This window comes from Hakea prostrata, chromosome 7 (assembly GCF_041222555.1).
Source record: "Hakea prostrata isolate BN-2017 chromosome 7, UWA_Hpros_2, whole genome shotgun sequence".
NCBI classification, from domain to species: domain Eukaryota; kingdom Viridiplantae; phylum Streptophyta; class Magnoliopsida; order Proteales; family Proteaceae; genus Hakea; species Hakea prostrata.
In genome coordinates, this window is record NC_142606.1 from 40,665,395 (window position 1) to 40,685,248 (window position 19,854).

The 19,854-nt window shown below is 36.0% G+C and overlaps 1 protein-coding gene across 1 annotated transcript; it reads right to left on the reverse strand.

The window, feature by feature from the left end:
* Nucleotides 1–12,545: 12,545 nt before the first annotated feature.
* Nucleotides 12,546–19,465, reverse strand: LOC149011158 (F-box/kelch-repeat protein At1g57790-like). Its single transcript, XM_089162574.1, has 4 exons — nt 18,508–19,465; nt 13,337–13,403; nt 12,723–12,802; nt 12,546–12,607 (listed from the first exon to the last, which is right to left on the reverse strand). Exons 1-4 carry the CDS (start codon nt 19,463–19,465, stop codon nt 12,546–12,548), a joined length of 1,167 nt encoding a protein of 388 aa, XP_089018700.1.
* Nucleotides 19,466–19,854: the final 389 nt, after the last annotated feature.

A 19,854-nucleotide genomic window follows, 5' to 3' on the forward strand; every position in this document is an offset into this window, starting at 1 on the left:
GTGATTCCACACTTTACCTAGTTTCAGCTGTGTTCCAGGGGCACCCACAAGCAATATCTGATTGATTTTAACAGAAATACACAACCCAGAACCATTAATCAGAAAGATAGATCTTCTCCAGCAAATCGACCATATTCACCTTCAAAATCTTTGCAGCTTCATATAGCGATTGCCTTGCAAGACTTCACCATGATCTTGACTCAGTCAGCGTCAGTGACACTTGAGGCATTGTTACCAAAGAAACCGACATGTAAAGGACCTGCTTCAAATGGTCGGTAAGCAACGGTGGACGGAAAGGTGATCCACTCAGATGGAGAGGTTAGGGTTTCAGGGGTTGACCAATATTTACTCTGGGCTTCAACAGTGAGGTACTCTGATGGATTGAGGAAGGCTAACAAGGCAGCAGGGAAGACTGAGAAGAAGATGACAGGATTTAGAGATTGAGTTCCTGGGAGATCTCGGACATCCAATGGGGAAAGAAATCTTGAACGATCCAATCTGGGGTATCTTGGGAGAAAAACTGCTTGAGTTGTGGTTTCAAGAGGTCATAGGCTATCTTGAGATACTGTATTTGATCCATGGAGATTATATCGACGGTAGCTTCGACACCAGCTGGTAAGCCATCTACGGTTAGTTTAGTGCTTGATATTTCGGGCATAATTTTGTAAATTTGAAATCTTAAAACCCTTGAATATAAAATGAAAAAGATTATACATGTAATTATAATTTGTCTTTTTAATATGAACCGTTAGATCGAAATGGCATATACAGATACAATCTTGGCCGTTGCACCATAAGGGCATTTTGGTCATCAAAATTATGATATGTCCTTACTTTATCATTTCTTAAAATCACATGGGAGCCAAATACAAAGAAGAACTTTTTTTGAACTAAAAATGACATGGACCAAACCTCATGGGGTCCAGATGAAAAATACCTTATTATTAATTTTGTTTTACATGATTCCTTAAAGAGAATCCTTGTGTCTAAACTACACCTGAGAAGGAGTATAAAATGTAAAAACTACCTCATCAAAGGTCAGTCAAGTTGACATTATTATCAATTTTGTTTTACATGATTCTTCTAAGAGAATTTCAAACTTTTTGGAATTTTTTATTATTATTATTATTTTTATACTCGGGACCTCTAACAAAGAGAAGCAAAGCTACATGATAGGGGTGTCAACGATACGGTTTGGAGCGGTTTCGGGCTGAAAAACCCCTAGCCCATTTAAAAGATAACGGTTTGGGTGCGGTTTCGGTTTGGTCCGGTTTGGGTTCGGGTTGACTAACGGTTTGGCCTAATGATTTGAATTCGGTTTGACTAACGGTTTGAACTAAATTAAAAATCAATATTGAAATTTATTTTTATTTTTTCTTCAACTCCAAATCCTAGTTTCTCATACACAAAACTACAAAAGATAGAGGATGAAGACTCCAAGTAGATCCAACAATAAGTAATCGTGTTAGCTTGATCCAAACCACCCTCCACCCTCAAAAAATAAAGAATTTATATTTTTCTATCATGTGTAGACCAACCTCACAAGTTTCACCCAATGAAATTGAATTTGTAAGAGTTAAGAGTTATCAATTAGGACTTTTAAATTTTAAAATAATAAAACTAAATGAAATTTGAAAATTAAAAAGTTAACGATTAAAATTAAGATTAAGAGTTATCAATTAAGACTTTTAAATTTTAAAATAATAAAACTAAATGAAATTTGAAAATTAAAAAATTAAAACTTAGAACTTAAATTGTTAAACGTGTTGACACTCAACTCTCAACTACTCAAACTCGAGTCTCAACGTCTCAAACACCGAAATTCATGGATCATTAATTACATTTAAACAATAAAAAAAATTACATTTAATATTTTAATTTTATTTATGTAAAAGACTAACAGGCTGAATGGGCCGCACACGGGCTAGGCCGGGCCAGCCCGAAACCATTCGGGCTGAGGACCCTCAGCCCAATTACGACCCATTAAGGATCAGTCCGGGCCGGTTCGGACTATAACAGGCTGGTTCGGTCCGATTGTAACGTTTTCTGTTGAAAATTGACACCCCTACTACATGATTAGCAAGGAAACCTTCAATTTTCCAAAAAAAAACTGATCTGCTGGTGTCCCATTTCAAGGGTCCTTGGGCATCGAATTGTTGTTGTGATGTGACCTTTTCTGTTTCTTTCTTAGCAAAAGTGGGGCCCAAGGTCCAAAAATATAGAAAGCAGACTACATTTGAAGTCACATCATTTAATTTTATAGGAGGATCGACCTGAAAGAATATTTGGTGTCTATTCTTGCAATTTGAACCACCCAGCCAGGCTTCCACAAGTGCTATGTATAATCACCGACAATCCTTCTTATCCATTAGAACAAATTATTAATTTAGAACATACAAACTTACCAAGGAAAAAAAAATTTAAACAGAAAAAGGAAGAATAAGAGAACAAATTAATGGGCTCCACATTCTCTTTCTATTCCTGTGGATCAGTTTTTTTCAGTTAAAACATTTTCAGTTTTTCCAATTTTATGTCGGTTTTAGACTTTTAGTAGAAAAAACTATACGCTTGTATTTCTATTGATTTTTAATTTTTTTTTGGAAGCTAGAGGTTCATTCGGACCAGTTTGCGTGCACTTAAATTACATCCTCGAAGGAGAGACCCCTGTTTGCAAGGATCAAACCTATGACCTCTCTACTAGATCTCTACCACTCTATTGATTCTTAATTAATCAGCCAAGAAAGAGAATGCGAGCCATGTCTCCCACTACTCTTCCTCTCATGTTTGAATTGGTAATTTGTTTTGGACGGGTTGGAATGAGAAGTAAATCTTGATGCAAATGTCTCAATTAAATATTTTTTTTAATAACATGTCTCATTTAAAAGCCCAAAATACCTTTTTTTTAATTTTTTTATCAAACAATTAAAAAAACACCTATTACTATCAAGTAAAATTAAAAATGCAATTAAGAAAAAGGGTATGTTGATAATTTTTAACACGTACTACTATTTTGGGTTTTTTTAATTGTTTGATAAATTTTTTTAAAAAGAAGAAGGATATGTTGGGCTTTTAATAATTAAAGATAATTTAGGTTTTAACTATGGTGTTTTAATTTTTAATAATTATTTTAATTGAGGGTAATTTATTAGTTTAATTATTAGGGTGATTATGTAATTTAGGTTTAAAATAAAAATATATTTTTAGCCGAGGGTAGTTTGGGGTTTAAAAAAATATTTAACTGAAAAAGTTAAATTTAACCGAGAAAGTTAACAGAGGGGAGGTGTTTGATATATTTGCTAGGTAAGAGGGGAGGTAAGGGATATTATCCAACTAAGAGGGGATGTAAGTGCTATTTGTCCAACTAAGAGGGGAGGTAAGTGATAATTACCCTTTTACTAATTAATAAATGAATAATTTTATCCTAATCCATTATATCAAAAACTCATAATTTCTCATAGTTTTTTCATGAAAAATAGTAACTACTATACTCTCACAAAATGCAAGCTAAATGTCATTATAGCAACAATTATAAGACATTTTAGTTATGAAAAACAATCATGTATCATGCATTATTGATTAGAATTTTATTATAAATACAAAATGAGTTTAATATAGTCTCCCTACACATTTTTTTCGTTTATTTGATTCAAATTCTCATTCTAAATATAAAATTGAGAATGATATGAAAAAGAATTATAGTGATAAACTTTCTAATGCAAAGACTGAGATATTGGAGAAAACTAATTTAGTAAGTATATGTTGATTGTAAAACTTTTAAATTCGCTTTCATTTTCAAATTACAAAATTATATTGATTATAGACCGTTTAAATTATTTTTTGTTTAAAATATATAATTTTTTTTTAACTATATTAAGTTTGACAAATGAAAAACATGATATGCATTTCTCAAAAAAATGGCATACAAGTAATTTTTTTAAATGCTTGAGATATTTATTAACTGGGAGAATAAATACAATGAGAATAAGAATATTTAATGCGGCCAAATGAGTGCGAACCCAAGAACTCTCCGAGGGAGGTTGGATATGCCGATGGTAGGTTAGTAGAGCTGTTAAAAACCCAACCTCATTCGACGGCACTTATATTAATAATATTCCCTTTTCCATATAGAAAACTGATATCTAAAAATAAATAAATAAAAGAAGAAAAAAAATAGATATAGATAAATTCAATACATTCCATGAAAGATTCGTTAGTACAAGTGACATACAACATTAGAAGGAGGAATATGGAACTTGTAAAGCTCGAGCAACCACCGAACGCTGAAGATCTGGATAATTTTGCTTATTGAAACTTTTAACATTAAAAAAAGAAAATGGAATTCTACAAGGGTCAGTGGTCAATGCCTTGCACATATATAAGTGGCCTTTCATTTGCACATAAATGGAATTCTCTCTGTCTCTAGTTTTCTTTTTAAAATCGTAATCTTCCTTTTATTAAACAATATTTTTTAGTTTAAAAACAACAATTGAAAGCTTCACGGTTTTTTCAGCTGTCATTGTCAATATCAATTTTCTCACTTAGTTCAACAAGGAAGCGTTTTTCTAAGGGAGAGAAAAAATTTGAACGTTACTATACAAAATAAGTATAGGACATTTTTTTAACATGGTTATAGAAACGTTTAGATCAGTGTTTCTTCCATGGAAAGTGTCGTCATTCATTTTGAATTTAATTTGAATGTCCTTTTTTTTTGTTTTTCTTTTGGAATAGACAATTTGTTAGAATTTATTATTTTTTATATAAGGATGAATTGCATTTTTTTCTTACCTTTGAACTAAAAAAATTAAGAGTTTTGTTACTATTGACGGTTTCTTTCTTCATTTTAAAATTTGTCTCACCATCAATATCGGTCCCTCTCCCTAGACAGAGATTTGAATGTATTTAATTTTTTATCAAAATGAGATTCTATTCTAAGTGACGACTTAAGGCAATGGCTGTTGAAAGACACGCCTATTATGAACGTATAGGTTCTCTTCTTCTTTTCATTTATGTTCAAAACTATAATATAATTCAATGGAGAATCGTGAACAGGATCTCATCAGTAGACTAAGAAAATCCTTTTGGGGCGATAGATTATGCCAGTGGCGACATCGATTTTTTGTCTCTCCAGCTTGCTCGTACCGTCCACTACAACCAGAATTCTGGATATTTTAGAAGAGTTGCACAGGTATATCATCGATCTGTAGCTATTTTATCAGTTTCAATTTTGATTTCATTGAATAATGGTCATAGTTCGTTCTTATTGCGTTTCCTTGCTGTGATGCATTAGATATATAAGTTAACAATCTGGTTCAGCTTTTCTAGTTGGGGCTTTTGTTCCATGGTCCTGGTAACCTAAACGCCCATATGTGAGTTCTTCTCTTCTCTTTTTTTGAGAAATCAGTAAAAAGCTGAAGTTTCTGGTTTATTTCTCTGAATGTTGAGTGGAATTGTTTGTTTTAATTCTATATATTGAACTTGAGTGCTGCTCACTAATTTGGTGATACGACGGCTTCAAAATCAATGTATTTTATTATTATTGTATGGTAATTGTTTCATGCAATATTATATTCTTCTAAAGAAGTGGTTTATATTGGAGCAAAATCTGAGGGTTAAAAAGTCCACAAACTTTCTAATGTAAGCAGAGTTTGAAGTGCCAAGGATCTCTTGGCAGCCCGATTATGGCCTGAGACCGAACCAAACCAAACATTAAATAGGTTATAGAAGGTCCAACCTTTTGGAGTAATAGGCCCAATTGACACTGGACTGGCCCGACCAACTGACACCCCCTGCTTTGCATCGTGTGCCATGGATATTAGAAACTAAGTATGCGTTTGGTAACGTTTCCGTTCTGAGAAACCAGTTCTTATGCAAAACCGTTTTTTAATGTTTATATACTAAAAGATCGTTCTTTACTTGAAAATGAGCGTTTGATAAATCCGTTTAAATAGAATATGTTAGTGTTTTTTTTTTTTTGTTGAAAAATAAGTTAGCGTTTGATAAACTTGTTCTAAGGCTTCAATTTGAACCAATTTTATCATTTCCGTTTCTGTTCTTTGGTAAAAACATCTTTTTTATGTTCTGCAAAAAGCGTTATTTAGAACAGTTTTTTGACTGGTCTGTTCTTAAAGAACAGAAGAACGAACCGTTTTATCAAACGCCTCTAACCCGTTCTTCCGTTCTCAAAGAACAGAAAAACGCCAGAATCGTTTTTTAAGAACTTTATCAAACACGCCCTAAGGTTTTTGGTTCAAGTTGGCTTGAGGATTAAACCCAAACCTTGCCTGCCCTTACCTGGGCATAGGTTGGATTTGGGCCAATTTGTACACTTTATACGCTTCTATCAGAAACAACACACACAGGTTCCTTTAAATATTTCAAACTCTCCCCTTTCCAACTTTTACGAAGGGACTGCAATTCCTCATTTCTCTCGTCTTGCTTCGTCACCTAGCCTTGAAGTCATTTAAAAAGCCCAATTATATTGTAATTAGTTTCACATCTTTTTGACACGTTTATTCTTTATTTATTATGTTTTAAAAAAATCTATCTGGGGAGGAATTGAATCTATTTATTTTTATTAGGATGACGAAGACTTTCTTTTAACTTTGTTGCAAAAACAGGCTTCACTACTAGCTGCTATTTCCTCTACTCGCATTGTCAATCCACTGCAGGCACCTGGGCCAAGTTTCACTTTCCAGCCAAATCCTTCTGGGAAAATTGCTACTTCACTGCAACTCTTGAACGGCAGTGATCGTAAGACCTGCCACGAGCGTGATACTGAGGGCAGCGAAAATGAGCACTGACGTTATTCTGCAGATAAAGAGGTGGGTAATCTCCAAACAAACAAATTTCGTTAATTAATTAATTACCTAGAAAATGTGATAGTAAGACTGGTAATTTGTTTATTCTAAACAATACAGCACCGATACTGCAATGCTTGCGGCTTACGCAACATGAGGAAAGCGAAGAAGAAAGCTCACTTGGAAGGAAGCCAAGGCAGCTGATTTTCAAACCAATCTTATGAAGCTGTTTGTTGAGTTGAACAAACGTTAGATAATAGGCGAATGGAGGAGGGTCTATTATGGTTATTAAAACTTTCCTCATGTCCTGTTTTACTTTGGCTTGTTTTTCTGCTTGGGTTCAATTACTTGACTTTTAGACTCCCTATATATATATATATATATATTGGTAACTCTTGCTGAGTTTAACTAGCAAATCTCCTGAATTTGGCAGTTATTTGTGTCTGAATTTTTATTTTATTTTGTTTCTAATGTTTTGTGTCATCATTTCTTTCTTTATGGGAGGGTTCGTCCTTGAGTTTTTATTTTCTCATTTTGACTGGAAAAAAAGAAGAGGGAAGAAAGAATATTGATTTGAGGATAAATGGATAATTTGAGGGTTTAGGATAAATTGATAATTTCATCTAAAAGTTAATAGATGTTATGATCATTATCCCTTTTAGGGGTAATAAGCTCATATTGAAAATTTAGTTTCAATTTTAACTGTACAATGTGTACTGTAATTGACGGTGTGATAAAATCTTGATTTCTTCACTGAGAGGTGTTGATCATTATTAACCGAATCAACCCTTTAATAGTAAGCTCTCCCTAATCAGTATTTTGTGTCTCCTTTAAATTTCGGTAGCAATGTGAATTAGCTATGTGATGGGGTTTGCTCTACCATCACAATAACCTTCGTTAATTTCATCCTATGACCTTGAACCCACATTATTTCTCTTCTGCAAACTATATTTCCTGCAAAATTTGTTAAAACTTCTTTTGGGCGATTAAAAAGATAGCATTTAGTCTACTACATAAAATTTGTTTTCTACCGCATAAACCAGGACCCAACCCCCCTTGGGCTGTGGCACCTGTTTTGGTTACTTTAGTCGAGATGGATTGGACTGGGTTGAGTCGGTTGACTTTATTTGTCCTTGTTTGGCCCAAGCTTTTTGTCATTTTAATTCTAGCATGTATTAGAAAAAGAGCAAATTGCACTGGCATCCTAACAATAACAAATTGGACTAATGTGTCCAATAAAAATCCAATTTTTGGGTATATGTAGTTTTCTAATATAAAGTGGGGTGTCAATGCTTTAAGACCTCCATTTTAGGATGTCAGTGCAATTTGCTCTTAGAAAAATGATAAATTGTATTTTGATTTTTCACTGGTTGAATGATTTCATCATAATTCGCAAAATAAAATGGAGGTAAAGAGGAAGAGTTTAAGGACAACGCAAAGTTAATGACATCAATATAAATTCAAGATCAACACATCTGATTAATAGATCAAGAGTTAGATATATATATATATATATATATATATATATATATATATATATATATATATATATATATATATATATATATATATGAAGATGGATTCAAGATTACAATAATTTGACCAACACCTATAGAAAGTCAGTCATTGTCCGTGACCCTAACCTAACCTTGGCTCGGATTCCAATAGTAAATAATATACACAAATGGATTCAAGATTATCCTCTTTTTTTTTGGAGGGGGGGGGGGAACCAACAATTCATTCAAAGCGGGTAGGAGGGGAAGGAGAACAAAGTTCCACCAACCACTAAGTTGAAAGAGACCATTCTTTCGGGCTCGAAACCGAAAGAGCCTTCCTTGCTAAAAGATCTGCTATTACATAAAACTCCTAGGAATATAAGAAGGTTAGCAATGCACAAAATTATCAATGAGGTAGATGATATCTTGATTCAATGGTTCTAATGTCATTGGTGGCCGTGTATCTCCCTTAATATACTTGATTATCTACTTATAATCCAATTCAATTAGGATTGATTCTAATCCACTAGCTATTGCCTCTAGCAGCCCACCTCTAAATGATATAACTTTGCATTCCTCTACAGAATTATATTGCCCAGGCATCGATGTAGCTCCTAGTAGTTTACCTTCCGCATGTCTAATGATAATTCCTACACCTCCCTTCTTAGTTTTCTCAAACCATGAGGCATCAGTATTTACTTTCATGAAACCCTATGGAAGAGGTTCCTAATGTTGTTGTTGTTCTTCTTCCCTCTTACTCAATCCTTCTAAAACCAACTTGTTCAACTTTTGATTAGCCCAAAATTCTTCAACAGCATAAACAGCCCTCTAAGTTTCCTCATGTGGATTCCATTCTTCTCTCCCATTATGTGATAATGTCTAGTATTCTATAACCACCATGCAAAAAAGGAACTAATGCTCTTCAATATTTTTGTATCTTGTTTACCCAGCATGCTAAATTCCATCCACATCATGATCCATTCTTTCAAAGAATTGCAGCTTTCATCAGAGACTTTTCATGAGAGTGGTGACCCAAACCAAACCCTCTTTGCAAACCGGCAATGGAGGAGCACATGAGAAGTTGTTGCTTCTTCCAACTCACATTCACCACATAACACATTAACCCCTATCTTCCTTGAATTTAAATTAAAGGCTATTGCTAAGCATTCATTATAGGCTCTCCAAATAAAATTTCTGGTTTTTGGTAGTGTCTTGCACTTCCAAGTCTCCTTCCAATATTCCTCTCTTTGTCATTCCAACTACGAGTTTTAGATGACGAAGGTGTCTTCTTTTTGTCTCCTTCCTAAAGTTGAACCAAGATTTTATAAGCACTTTTAACTGAGAAATTACCCTTTCTGCTACCACCTCAAACTAGAGCATCTTTAGTAGGGAATAAAGCCAACTTGGTGTTTAAAATTACATTAGCCTCTTTTGGGAAGAACCATTTAATAATTTTTGTGTCATTCCATGTTCTAGTATGCTCGTTAATCAAATGGCCACTGATGAAACCCCACACTCTTCTTGCCTTCTAGTTTGGATTTTGGAATTCTTTAGAGTAGGGGCCTAGGGATCTTTCCATAGGGCTGCAACTGGGCTGGGCTGGGCCGGGCTTTTGCAATCCCAAGCCCAGCCCTATATGGTATAATTTGAGCCCATTCCCGCCCTAGCCCTAGTTCAGGGCCAATGATTATTGTCCCTGGCCCTAAGCCCTACAGGGCCAAGCCAAGCCCATTCCCGCCCTAATTGGGCCGGGTCGGGATGGGTTGGCCCTAATTGGCCCTGTTCTTGGCCCTAATTGGCCCTGTCCCTAGCCCTGATTGGCCCTGTCCCTATCCCTGATTGGCCCTGATTGGCCCTGTCCCTGACCCTGTCCCTGATTGGCCCTGTCCCTGGCCCTAATTGGCCCTGTCCCTATCCCTGATTGGCCCTGTCCCTGGCCCTGATTGGCCCTAACCCTGATTGGCCTTGACCCTGATTGGCCCTGACCCTGGCCCTGATTGGCCCTGTCCCTGGCCCTGATTGGCCCAGGCCCTAATTGGCCTTGTCCCTAGCTTTAATTGGCCATATCTTTGGTCGTAAATATCAAATGTAAGGTAGGTAGTAATTAAAATACATATTAAAGTAATTAAATTCTTAAATTCCAAACTCAGTTCTGGAAAATAAAATAGTAAAGATGTCACCAAAAAATCCAAAACTTATATTCAATATGTATTTAACTATTTTTACCCATTTAGATTTTAGAGAAATAGAGAAATCCAAATTTCTAGGGTTTTTTAATTTGCTATTCGATGAAAATTATGGTTATTATATGTAAGGTCGAAGGGAAAAAGAAAAAGATTTACCTCAATTCTCAATTAATTTCTAACTTCTAAGACAATTGTCAAACTTCATTCCTAATTTCTAATTTGTCTTTCCCTCAAGTTTCTCTCTCTCTCTCTCTCTCTCTCTCTCTCTCTCTCTCTCTCTCTCTCTCTCTCTCTCTCTCTCTCTCTCTCTTCTATTTTTTCCTTTGGTTTTTCTCCAGCAACAAAGAGTTAAAATTATTCATGAAATAGAATAAGTAGAGAGAATAACTGTAATTAAATTTAGGCATATTTGAAATTCAAGTAAATTATAGAGAATGTCACACAAACTCTTTTTGTAAACTTAGAAACATTAGAGATTCAGAATTCAAAATGAATCTGATAAATGAAAATTTTATCTTCAAAATCAATAACTTAAGCCGTAGGTAGGTATGTTTTCATTCATAACTGTTCAATAAATTGATATCTTTATTCAATACAAAAAAAAAAAATCATATTCAAAACCTTGTTAACAAGTAAATCCACCATAATTTAGTATTCAAAAAAAAAATGTATTTTTTTCATAATTAAAGAAAATGATGTTTTAGTTACAAACATAGCTATATGTTTTTAATAAATTTTTTTTGAAATATCACAATAGATTTGTTAGATATTCATGATGAGAAGTTGGGGGTATAGATTTGTCAGATATTAATTATTTATGTAATAGTTATTATTATTTATAATATATTATCTTGCCTTAGTCAAAAAACAAAATCAATATTTTATTGAACTAAAATGACTTTGTTGGAAAAATAAAAATTACCTTAAAATAATATAAAAAATGAATTAATAGTCTAATATGATCAAAGTGACTAAATGTCAAAATCAAGACTCATATCAATGTTAGTATGAAGATCAGAGTAAAAATCTAGTACTGTAGTACATGATCATCGTCAAATTAATATTAAGATTAGAGCCAAAATTAGGGTCAAGATCAAGGCCAAAATCAAATAGATGCTTATTACATTGGTAATGAGGTTATAATTTATTTTTATTAATTTTCTACAAAACATGATCATGTTTCTAAAATTTGACACGTGTCAAGTATCCACCCATATGTATTACAATTAATTCCTCTCCATGTGGGTGGAGGGTCTAGAGTCTTTAGACTCAAATCAGGGCCAGGATCAGGGCTAATATCAGGGCCAAGATCAGGGACAGGATCATGGACAAAATCAGGGCCGAGGATCGGGGGCCAAAACGGGGCACAGGTCGGAGCCAAGATCAGGGCCAAAATCAGGGACAAAATCAAGGCCAGGATCAGGGCCAAAACAGGGACAAAATCAGGGCCTAGGTTAGGGCCAAAATCAAGGCCTGGGTCAGGGCCAAGAATAGGGCCAAAATTAGGGCCAAAATCAGGGCCTGGGTCAGGACCAAAATCAGGGACGGGCCGGGATGGGCTGGGCGGGCCAGAGAGTAATCCCAGGCCCGCCCTTGGCCCTAGTTCAGGGCCAGAATATTTTGGCCCTAACCCGCCCTAAGGGCCAAAATCTTTAGCCCAAGCCCTATTCGGGCTCAGGGCGGGCTTAGGGCGGGTCAGGGCCGCTAGGGCCAAACTTGCACCCCTATCTTTCCATACATCAATATGATCCCCAACCCCAATCTTCCAAATCAGCCCATGCTTAAGAACTTCTTTACCTTCAATAATACTTCTCCATGCCCGTGAGGGATAGTACCCATTTTCACTTCAAGAAATGATGTGTTTTGGAAGTAAGTATTTTTAAGGAATTGTGCCCAAATTGCTTCTGGTGTGAAAATAATCTCCAAGTCACTTTACTTAGTAATGCTCTATTATGCATCAAGGGGTCCTTAAAACCCCCTCCCCCTTTATCTACTCCAACGAGGATGCTCATGCTCCCCCAGTTGTCTTTGATGTGGTGAGGACAATCCAACCCCAGATCATATTTTCATACAATGTCCATTTGCACAGGAGGTTTGGCATGCCCTTCAATTTCTAATATGATCATAACTGGAGATATTGAGAACAAAGTCTTACAAATGATAACTCAGAAGCCATCAGCAACAGCTTCAGCATCCACACTCAAGATCTTTACTGCACTTTGGCTATATTGGAAAGCATGTACCGGCTAGATAGACTCCTCTGACAATACAACAGTTATTCAAACGTACTTCCAAATATGGAAAGGTCTCCAATTTTACTGCCCTAAAATTGAGGAAATTTTCCATCAAAAACGTCCCATTAACATTAAATGGGAGGCACTTATTCAACCTTAGATTAAGTTAAATGTGGATGGATCTCTATTCTAGAATAGACGAGTAGCAAGATATGGAGGCATAGCAAGAGATCATCATGATATTTTGCTTTGGGAAAGGTGTGAAAGCTCAGGATATCCTTAAAGTGGAAGCATTAGCCATTCGACAAACAATGATCTGGGCTCAAGATTCAAGTTAACTCATATTGAGGTAGAATCTGACAATCAGGCAATCATCAGTATCCTATAAAATTCGCTCACAAAGGCTCCTTGGATGGTATATCCAATAGTTGCAGACATTTTGCATTTCAAGAAATCTTTTGTTTCTATCTTGTTTAGACACGTCCTACATGAGGCTAATATGTACAAACAAAGTAATTTCCAATAGAAATGCATCTATTGATACACAACTTCTCTAAATTTTCCAAATCCCAACCTATCAGGTCCTTGAATTTCAGATAACTTCTTGCAGTTTTGGGACATACCTTAGATTGTAGCATCCACTCATGTTGAATTTGACTGAACTCTTAAGATGACCAATGGGTTTGTCAACTGTAAACAAATTTGAACAGTTGTCAACATGCAATTCCTTTAATTGCATATTTGCTGCCAAGTTTGGATAGTTCGTGGACAATAGTTGTGTTGGTCTCACATCGCTTGCGAAAGTGTAGTTGCCAATATGATAATCTCACATCCCTTAAATTTTAGTCTACAAAATTAAATGGTATAGTGTTCCCCCCTCAACCATGTCTGTTTCTTGAAATTTCTAGTTGATTTTCACTTTCCTTTCTTCAATTATCAATACGTGGATTATCACAATATCTACTTATCGAATCAAAATTTATAACAAATGTCTATATTCTCAATTGTGATAAGACTAGTCTATGAATCATTAGGAAGTTTAGATCAGTTGTTATAAGACCTTCAAGAAAACATAGGAGGCATGGGTGAGAGCACAAATAAAAAAATTATACATCATTGATACCCAAAACAGAAAGTGGAATACATCCTTTTTACTAATATAGAGGTTCAATCCAAAAATAGTTCTTGGTGACGGGGAGGTCACCATAACAACTAGAGGATTGGTATGTTTTCCTGGCTTTGAAAGATTAGATCTTTGGTGTTTCATTTGTGCAGTCACTGTTCTTTGATCATGAACCTAAGTATAACAAAACCTATCTCTGTAATTAGACTATGGCATGATTATCAGATATCCATATATTGTGTTTATGTATTTCAATCAGGATTTACTTCTGTAATATTATTACAAGCTTTGAAGCGATAGTTTCATGCTTTGGTGCGTTGACATGCACCTATTACAGTATATCCTACTAAATCTTTATAGGATCTCATTCATGATGATGGCTAATATAGGAATTTTTGTTAAGTTCAGAGTAACCTTTGATCAAGAAAAGTGCAACATATTTCCATGAGCGAGTAAAAAAAAACACAAAATACATGTGTGATTGAGGAAAAGAAAACTTCAGTCTTCTGTTTTCTTCATAAACAGGGAGGAAGGTAGGGAGAATCACATAGTGCTGTTGGGTGTTTGACCATGTAACTAGATCAAAACAAACTCAGGAGAGCAACGCGTCACAAAAAAGAAAATAGAAACTGGTTTGATATCATTGCTTGATTCCCAAAAGTCAACAACCAATAAACACATTTTCACTTCCGTGGGAAGAAGGACATCTCTCCATTCGAGTTTTCTTTTGCATTCAAGATCGTCAATTCACTTGATAAGCCTCAATTGTCTTTGTTTTCCTCCAAATAATGAAAGAAGAAGAAGAAGAAGAAGAAGAAGAAGAAGAAGGAAAGATGTTAGTTAGTGGATTATAGAAATATTATCTACCACCTTTCACACACTCACCAGCCTCTTCTTCACACAAATTAGGACTCCAATTAAGAATAGATTCAGCAAAACAGAGTAACACCAAGTTCAGAACTTCAAAGCAAACATAATGCTGAAAATGAGAGGCCAGAACTCCCTGTAACTCTCCTTGCCCAAACCCAATATAAATTCTTCAATGCCTCCCTTCTTCTCTCTCTCCCTTCCCAGAAAAACAAACAATTCTCATAGCTAACTAATAACTGAATCCATAATACAACCCATAACACTTGACCTAATAGCTGACTCAACTCACTACTAACTTCTCATTCTCTCCTCCGCTCTTCACACATGTTTTGTGACTGCTGCAAAACCAACTCCCATGCTTGGTGGCCCCCTGCCCTTGTTTTGAGTTTTCCTGATATCTCAAGTAATAAGGGGCCTATAAAAAGAGCTATCTACAAAAATTTGAATAAGCATGATCTAGCTTCCCCCCTTTGCATAGTTTAACCAAGCATGGTGTGGCTCTTTTTTTTTTAAGGTTTGGCTTGTTGAATACATAGGTTAGTTACCATGTCCACATGAGCATCACATTATCCATGCAAAATCACGGATAAACAGAAAGAACTAGCGCCAAGAGCTTCTACTTTGCCGCATGAAGTTGACTAGCAGAGCCATCCAATGGGTAATAATGTCCACTAAAATTCCTAGTGTTGATATCTAGATTAAGCAAAATCATGGTTTGATTACCTGGATACACCTGACAGTCCATGAAGGCAACTTACTATCAACAATCAGGCTAGGTGAACGAACTAATAGGACCTTAAATATTCTGAGCCCTAGGCTGAGGAGAAAACCATGAAACTAGAAATCTCAAAAACACTAGTAAACATTATGCCTTTATGAGGGAACAAAAAACATACCCAATGCAAAAAGCTCTTCCTATAGAGGTCATTTCTAACTCATGATCGATCACCAAGTGATAATGGAGCAATATTACCATAACCCTAGTTTCGCTCAATTGCTTTCCCCCAATAACAGTGGACTCGTTTCAAGCCTCTCGCGAACAAACTGAGCCCACTCCGGGTCCTTCCCAGGAAGATTCAGATAAAAGTCTAGAAGTTGGCTTGCGTTTAACTAAGTGCATGGCTTTCTTAGCCGGCCAAGCACCTGGCTAACACACAAAAAAGCACCGGCCGAGAAGACGTGGATGCGGCGACTCCGAGCGAGTCTAATCGACCACGCACGATGGACACATGAACTGGGTTCAAACCCTGAAAACTTGGGCTAACCCTTGGATGATGCTCGAATGCTTTCTAGTGTGTATAATATACGATGCTTAAAAGGGTACCTCTACTCGAAGAATACTTGAGGCTCCGAAGGAGTGCAAATCAAACTGAATGGGTCAATATATCAGAAAACTTCAAATAGTTCCGGGAAAACAAACATCCAACTTGATCAAACATAAGCATCCATGGACGTTTTCCAACTCAAAAGAGAAACTTGTCTGACAAATGAAAAATAATTACAGCAAAACTCATACTTAATTTTTTCTACATTTAAAATAGAAGAGTTTAGTATGATTTATGATGTCAAGATGGATTTGAATCCCATGCCTTAGATTGGCAGTAGGGAGTTACTATCTAATATAAGCAAATCTTTGTTTTAAACAATTCAACCCCAAACAATATACTTATTGAAAAAAACTCCAGACAAAGCTTCCAAACAAGTGCTTAACCAATTAATGACCAACTTGTTTGCAAAACAAACAAACAGCATTAACATCATCATAAATTGGACAAACAGCAATCAAACTTATAAACTACCTCTCTGGAAATTCATATTATTATTGAAAGTGGATTTTGCTTGGGAGCCTCTAAACAGCTCATGGTTAGATGGAAAGTTGGGTGCTATATTAAAATCTGGCCATGGATTTTGCACATGTGCTATTTAAAATTATTAAAAGAGAATTTCTCGATTTTTCCACCTAACCCAAACGGTTTGGTTGAGTCCTACTAAATCGAACAAACCCCTCCAAATTTCAAAATCTTGAATTTGTTCCCAAACCCATTTGTCTTCATTCGAAAGAAAAGTTCTCGCCTTCTCGGACGACTGAGAGCTTCGATAGGTTGGTTGCAGGCCTCACTTCCTTTTGGCTTCAAATTCCTTCAAATCTCTCACTGGCTGATTCCTTCTACCATTCCGATTTCTCCTACCTTTTAAGCCACCAACCTTGGTCATCGCCGTCGTTCGGGTGCGATGCCAAGATGGTACAATTCCTTCAAATCTCTCTCTGTCTTTTCTCTCACTGGCTGATTCCTTCTACCATTCCGATTTCCCCCACCTTTTAAGCCACCAACCTTGGTCGTTGCCGTCGTTTAGGTGCGATGCCAAGATGGTACAATTCCTTCAAATCTCTCTCTGTCTTTCTCTCTTTCATTAACTGAACCTTTGTCTCGTGTTTCAATAGTAATGTATCTATTGTATAATCACAAACAGACTCTTCTGTGAGAGATAGAGAGAGCTGTGTCAGCGTCGTTTGGATTTTCTTTAAATAGGAGATGTAGCCGACCCAATTCAAGGCTCAAGAAATGCATGATTCCCTCACTTATCTCTATCTTTCCAATTTTTAATCCCCTGATCCCATTTTCTCTCTCTATATATATATTTTATCTTTCACTCTTAAACTTCCAAATTTCCATGGGTTGATTGGGCTTTGGATTCATCACCTCAGATGAATTCAGTTCTTCATCTATTCACCCCTTGCTCTGTTTTTCTACCTGGTCTCTCTGTGCTTATGTTAGTTGTTGGTAAAAACTCTATATATCTCAATTCGATTAATTGAAGAGGGAAAGATCCTTACCTGGATTAGCTCTCCTAATAATACAGAATATCTGTAGCGGAAGTAATTTGGATCCACATCCTTGTTCCTCCACAATCTGGTCACCGGTTTGATTATGCAATCTCTAGGAAAGAAAATAAATTCCACAATCCAAATGCCATGTGAAAGGATGATATGGAAATCTAAAACAAAGGGAAGAAAAAATCCATTCCTACGTTTTCTTGGAGAGATGGAGAGAGAGAGGGAGCCATTTTTTTGGAAAATCTCACATAAGAATAATGTGATCACCCAAGTGATACTGTGGTTACAAATATATAACCATATATTTTGTAACTGCCCTAAAAGTGATTTTCTAGTTTTTCCCTTGGACATATAATTATATTAATAATTAATAAACCCTAACATTAGTACAGATGCATGGAGCCTCAAATTTTTCCCAAGTAAAGGTTTCCATATTAATACCTTTGGTTCTTCTATCTGGATTTTGGTTTAAAAGAAAGTTTCTTCTTCTCCTCTTCTGGGTTTTTCTGGGTGTCATAAAGAAGGAAAAACAGAATTTCAGATATGGAATGTGGGTGTTTTACAACTTCAGATTCTATTGAAAAAATTCATATTATTATTGAAAGCTCTATCTTGAAAAAATAAACTACAAAGAGTTAAATGTACCATAAAAAGAACTACAAAAGAATGTCATGTGTTTCCTTCTGGAGCCCTTATCATACAAACTCGGTTTTATAGATGGATTTCAATGATCACTCAATTTTTGAGTTCTTCTTTATATGGGGGTTCGATCCAAAAATAGTTCATGTTGATAGGGAGATCACCATATTGACTAGAAGATCGGTAACTTTTCCGTGCTCTGAAAGAGTAGAACTTTGGTGCTTCGTCAGGTGGACAATGATAAATCCTATTCATCATTTTTTTTGTTCCCTTGTTCTCCGAAATCATAAAAGATGTACAACAAGAGCTAATAAAGAATGACTTACATGCCAAGTCTTCAACCCTGACCCACCTCATCTCATATTTGTCTAGCTTGCGAACCGAAGCACGCCAACCCAAAAAAGCCAAAAGACCCAGGTAGAGCTCCCCATCATTCTCATCTCCCACCATAAAAGTTTGATAACTTGACCATGGAATGTCCAACATCTCCGTAGATTCTGTGAAAACATTCCATGATTTTTGAGCAACATCAAAGGTAGCCAATCCACCTCTTACAGTGGAGCAATAAAACTTCCCCTTCAAGTAGACAACATCTTTAATCGGTAAAATACCACTAGAGAAACTGTATGAAGACCAAACCATCTCTCCAATGTGACATATACTGATATTAACTTTACCACTATAATGCAAAACAAAGAACACGCAATCAGGAGAAGTGGGTGGTGCTGAAAAGGTTGCAACATCGAAAAGGGAACCCAAATCAGGCAAGTCAAACCTCCGGTTGATAAAGGGAGAGTAAAGGAAGAATGAAGTGCAAGAGCAACCCGAACCAGAGTCAGATGCAGAATTAGAGTGAGAAACCAAGACCCAACCGAACTTGGAACTACAGAGCCGAGGACCACTAGCTGGTTCTTCGATGCCTTCAATTTTAACAATGTGGGTTTTCTTGTGTTTGGAAGAATAAGAAGATGGTTCAACAAGCATAGATGGTGAAGTCATACGGTCAACCCAATTTGTAGCCATTAACCATGGAATTTCATGACGAAAATTCTGCGAGCGAGAGTATCCCATAAGTAGTTGATTTGAGGGGAACTGTACCGAACTCCAGTGCTTGCAAACTGCATTAAAACGGGAAATATCATTCAAATAGAGCCTTGATATGATGTTCTCTAAAATATCAGTCGGAACATCAGACCAAGAGCTCTGCTCCTCCTCCTTACGTTTCAAACATATAGCCTTGCTCTTCTTTTTTATTTCCATAGACTTGGACTTCGTTGGTGCCATAGATGAACTTCTTAAGATGAGAATACAGAGCTGCTGCGAGAGAGAGAGAGAGAGAGAGAGAGATGCGAAAGGGTAAGAAGGAACTCAGTTATATTTAAACTGGAGTTTAGAGTTGTAGACTTGTTGTTGAACTCGGATTCTCCGAGATGCACTCGGCTTATCACCGTTAGATTAAACTGAAGTTCAAGTTTTGTTTTTTTTTTTTTTTCTTCCTGTTCTCTTGGGACTTATGCTATTTAATTATGTTGTGGAATGACCATATTCGACCACTCCCCTACTGTAATGTGACCTCATGTTGGGGGCACTAGAAAGGAAATACCGAACTAATTGGAATTTCAAATTTATTTAAACAGGAGAGTTATAGCTTCCATAAATAAGATTTCTTTCCT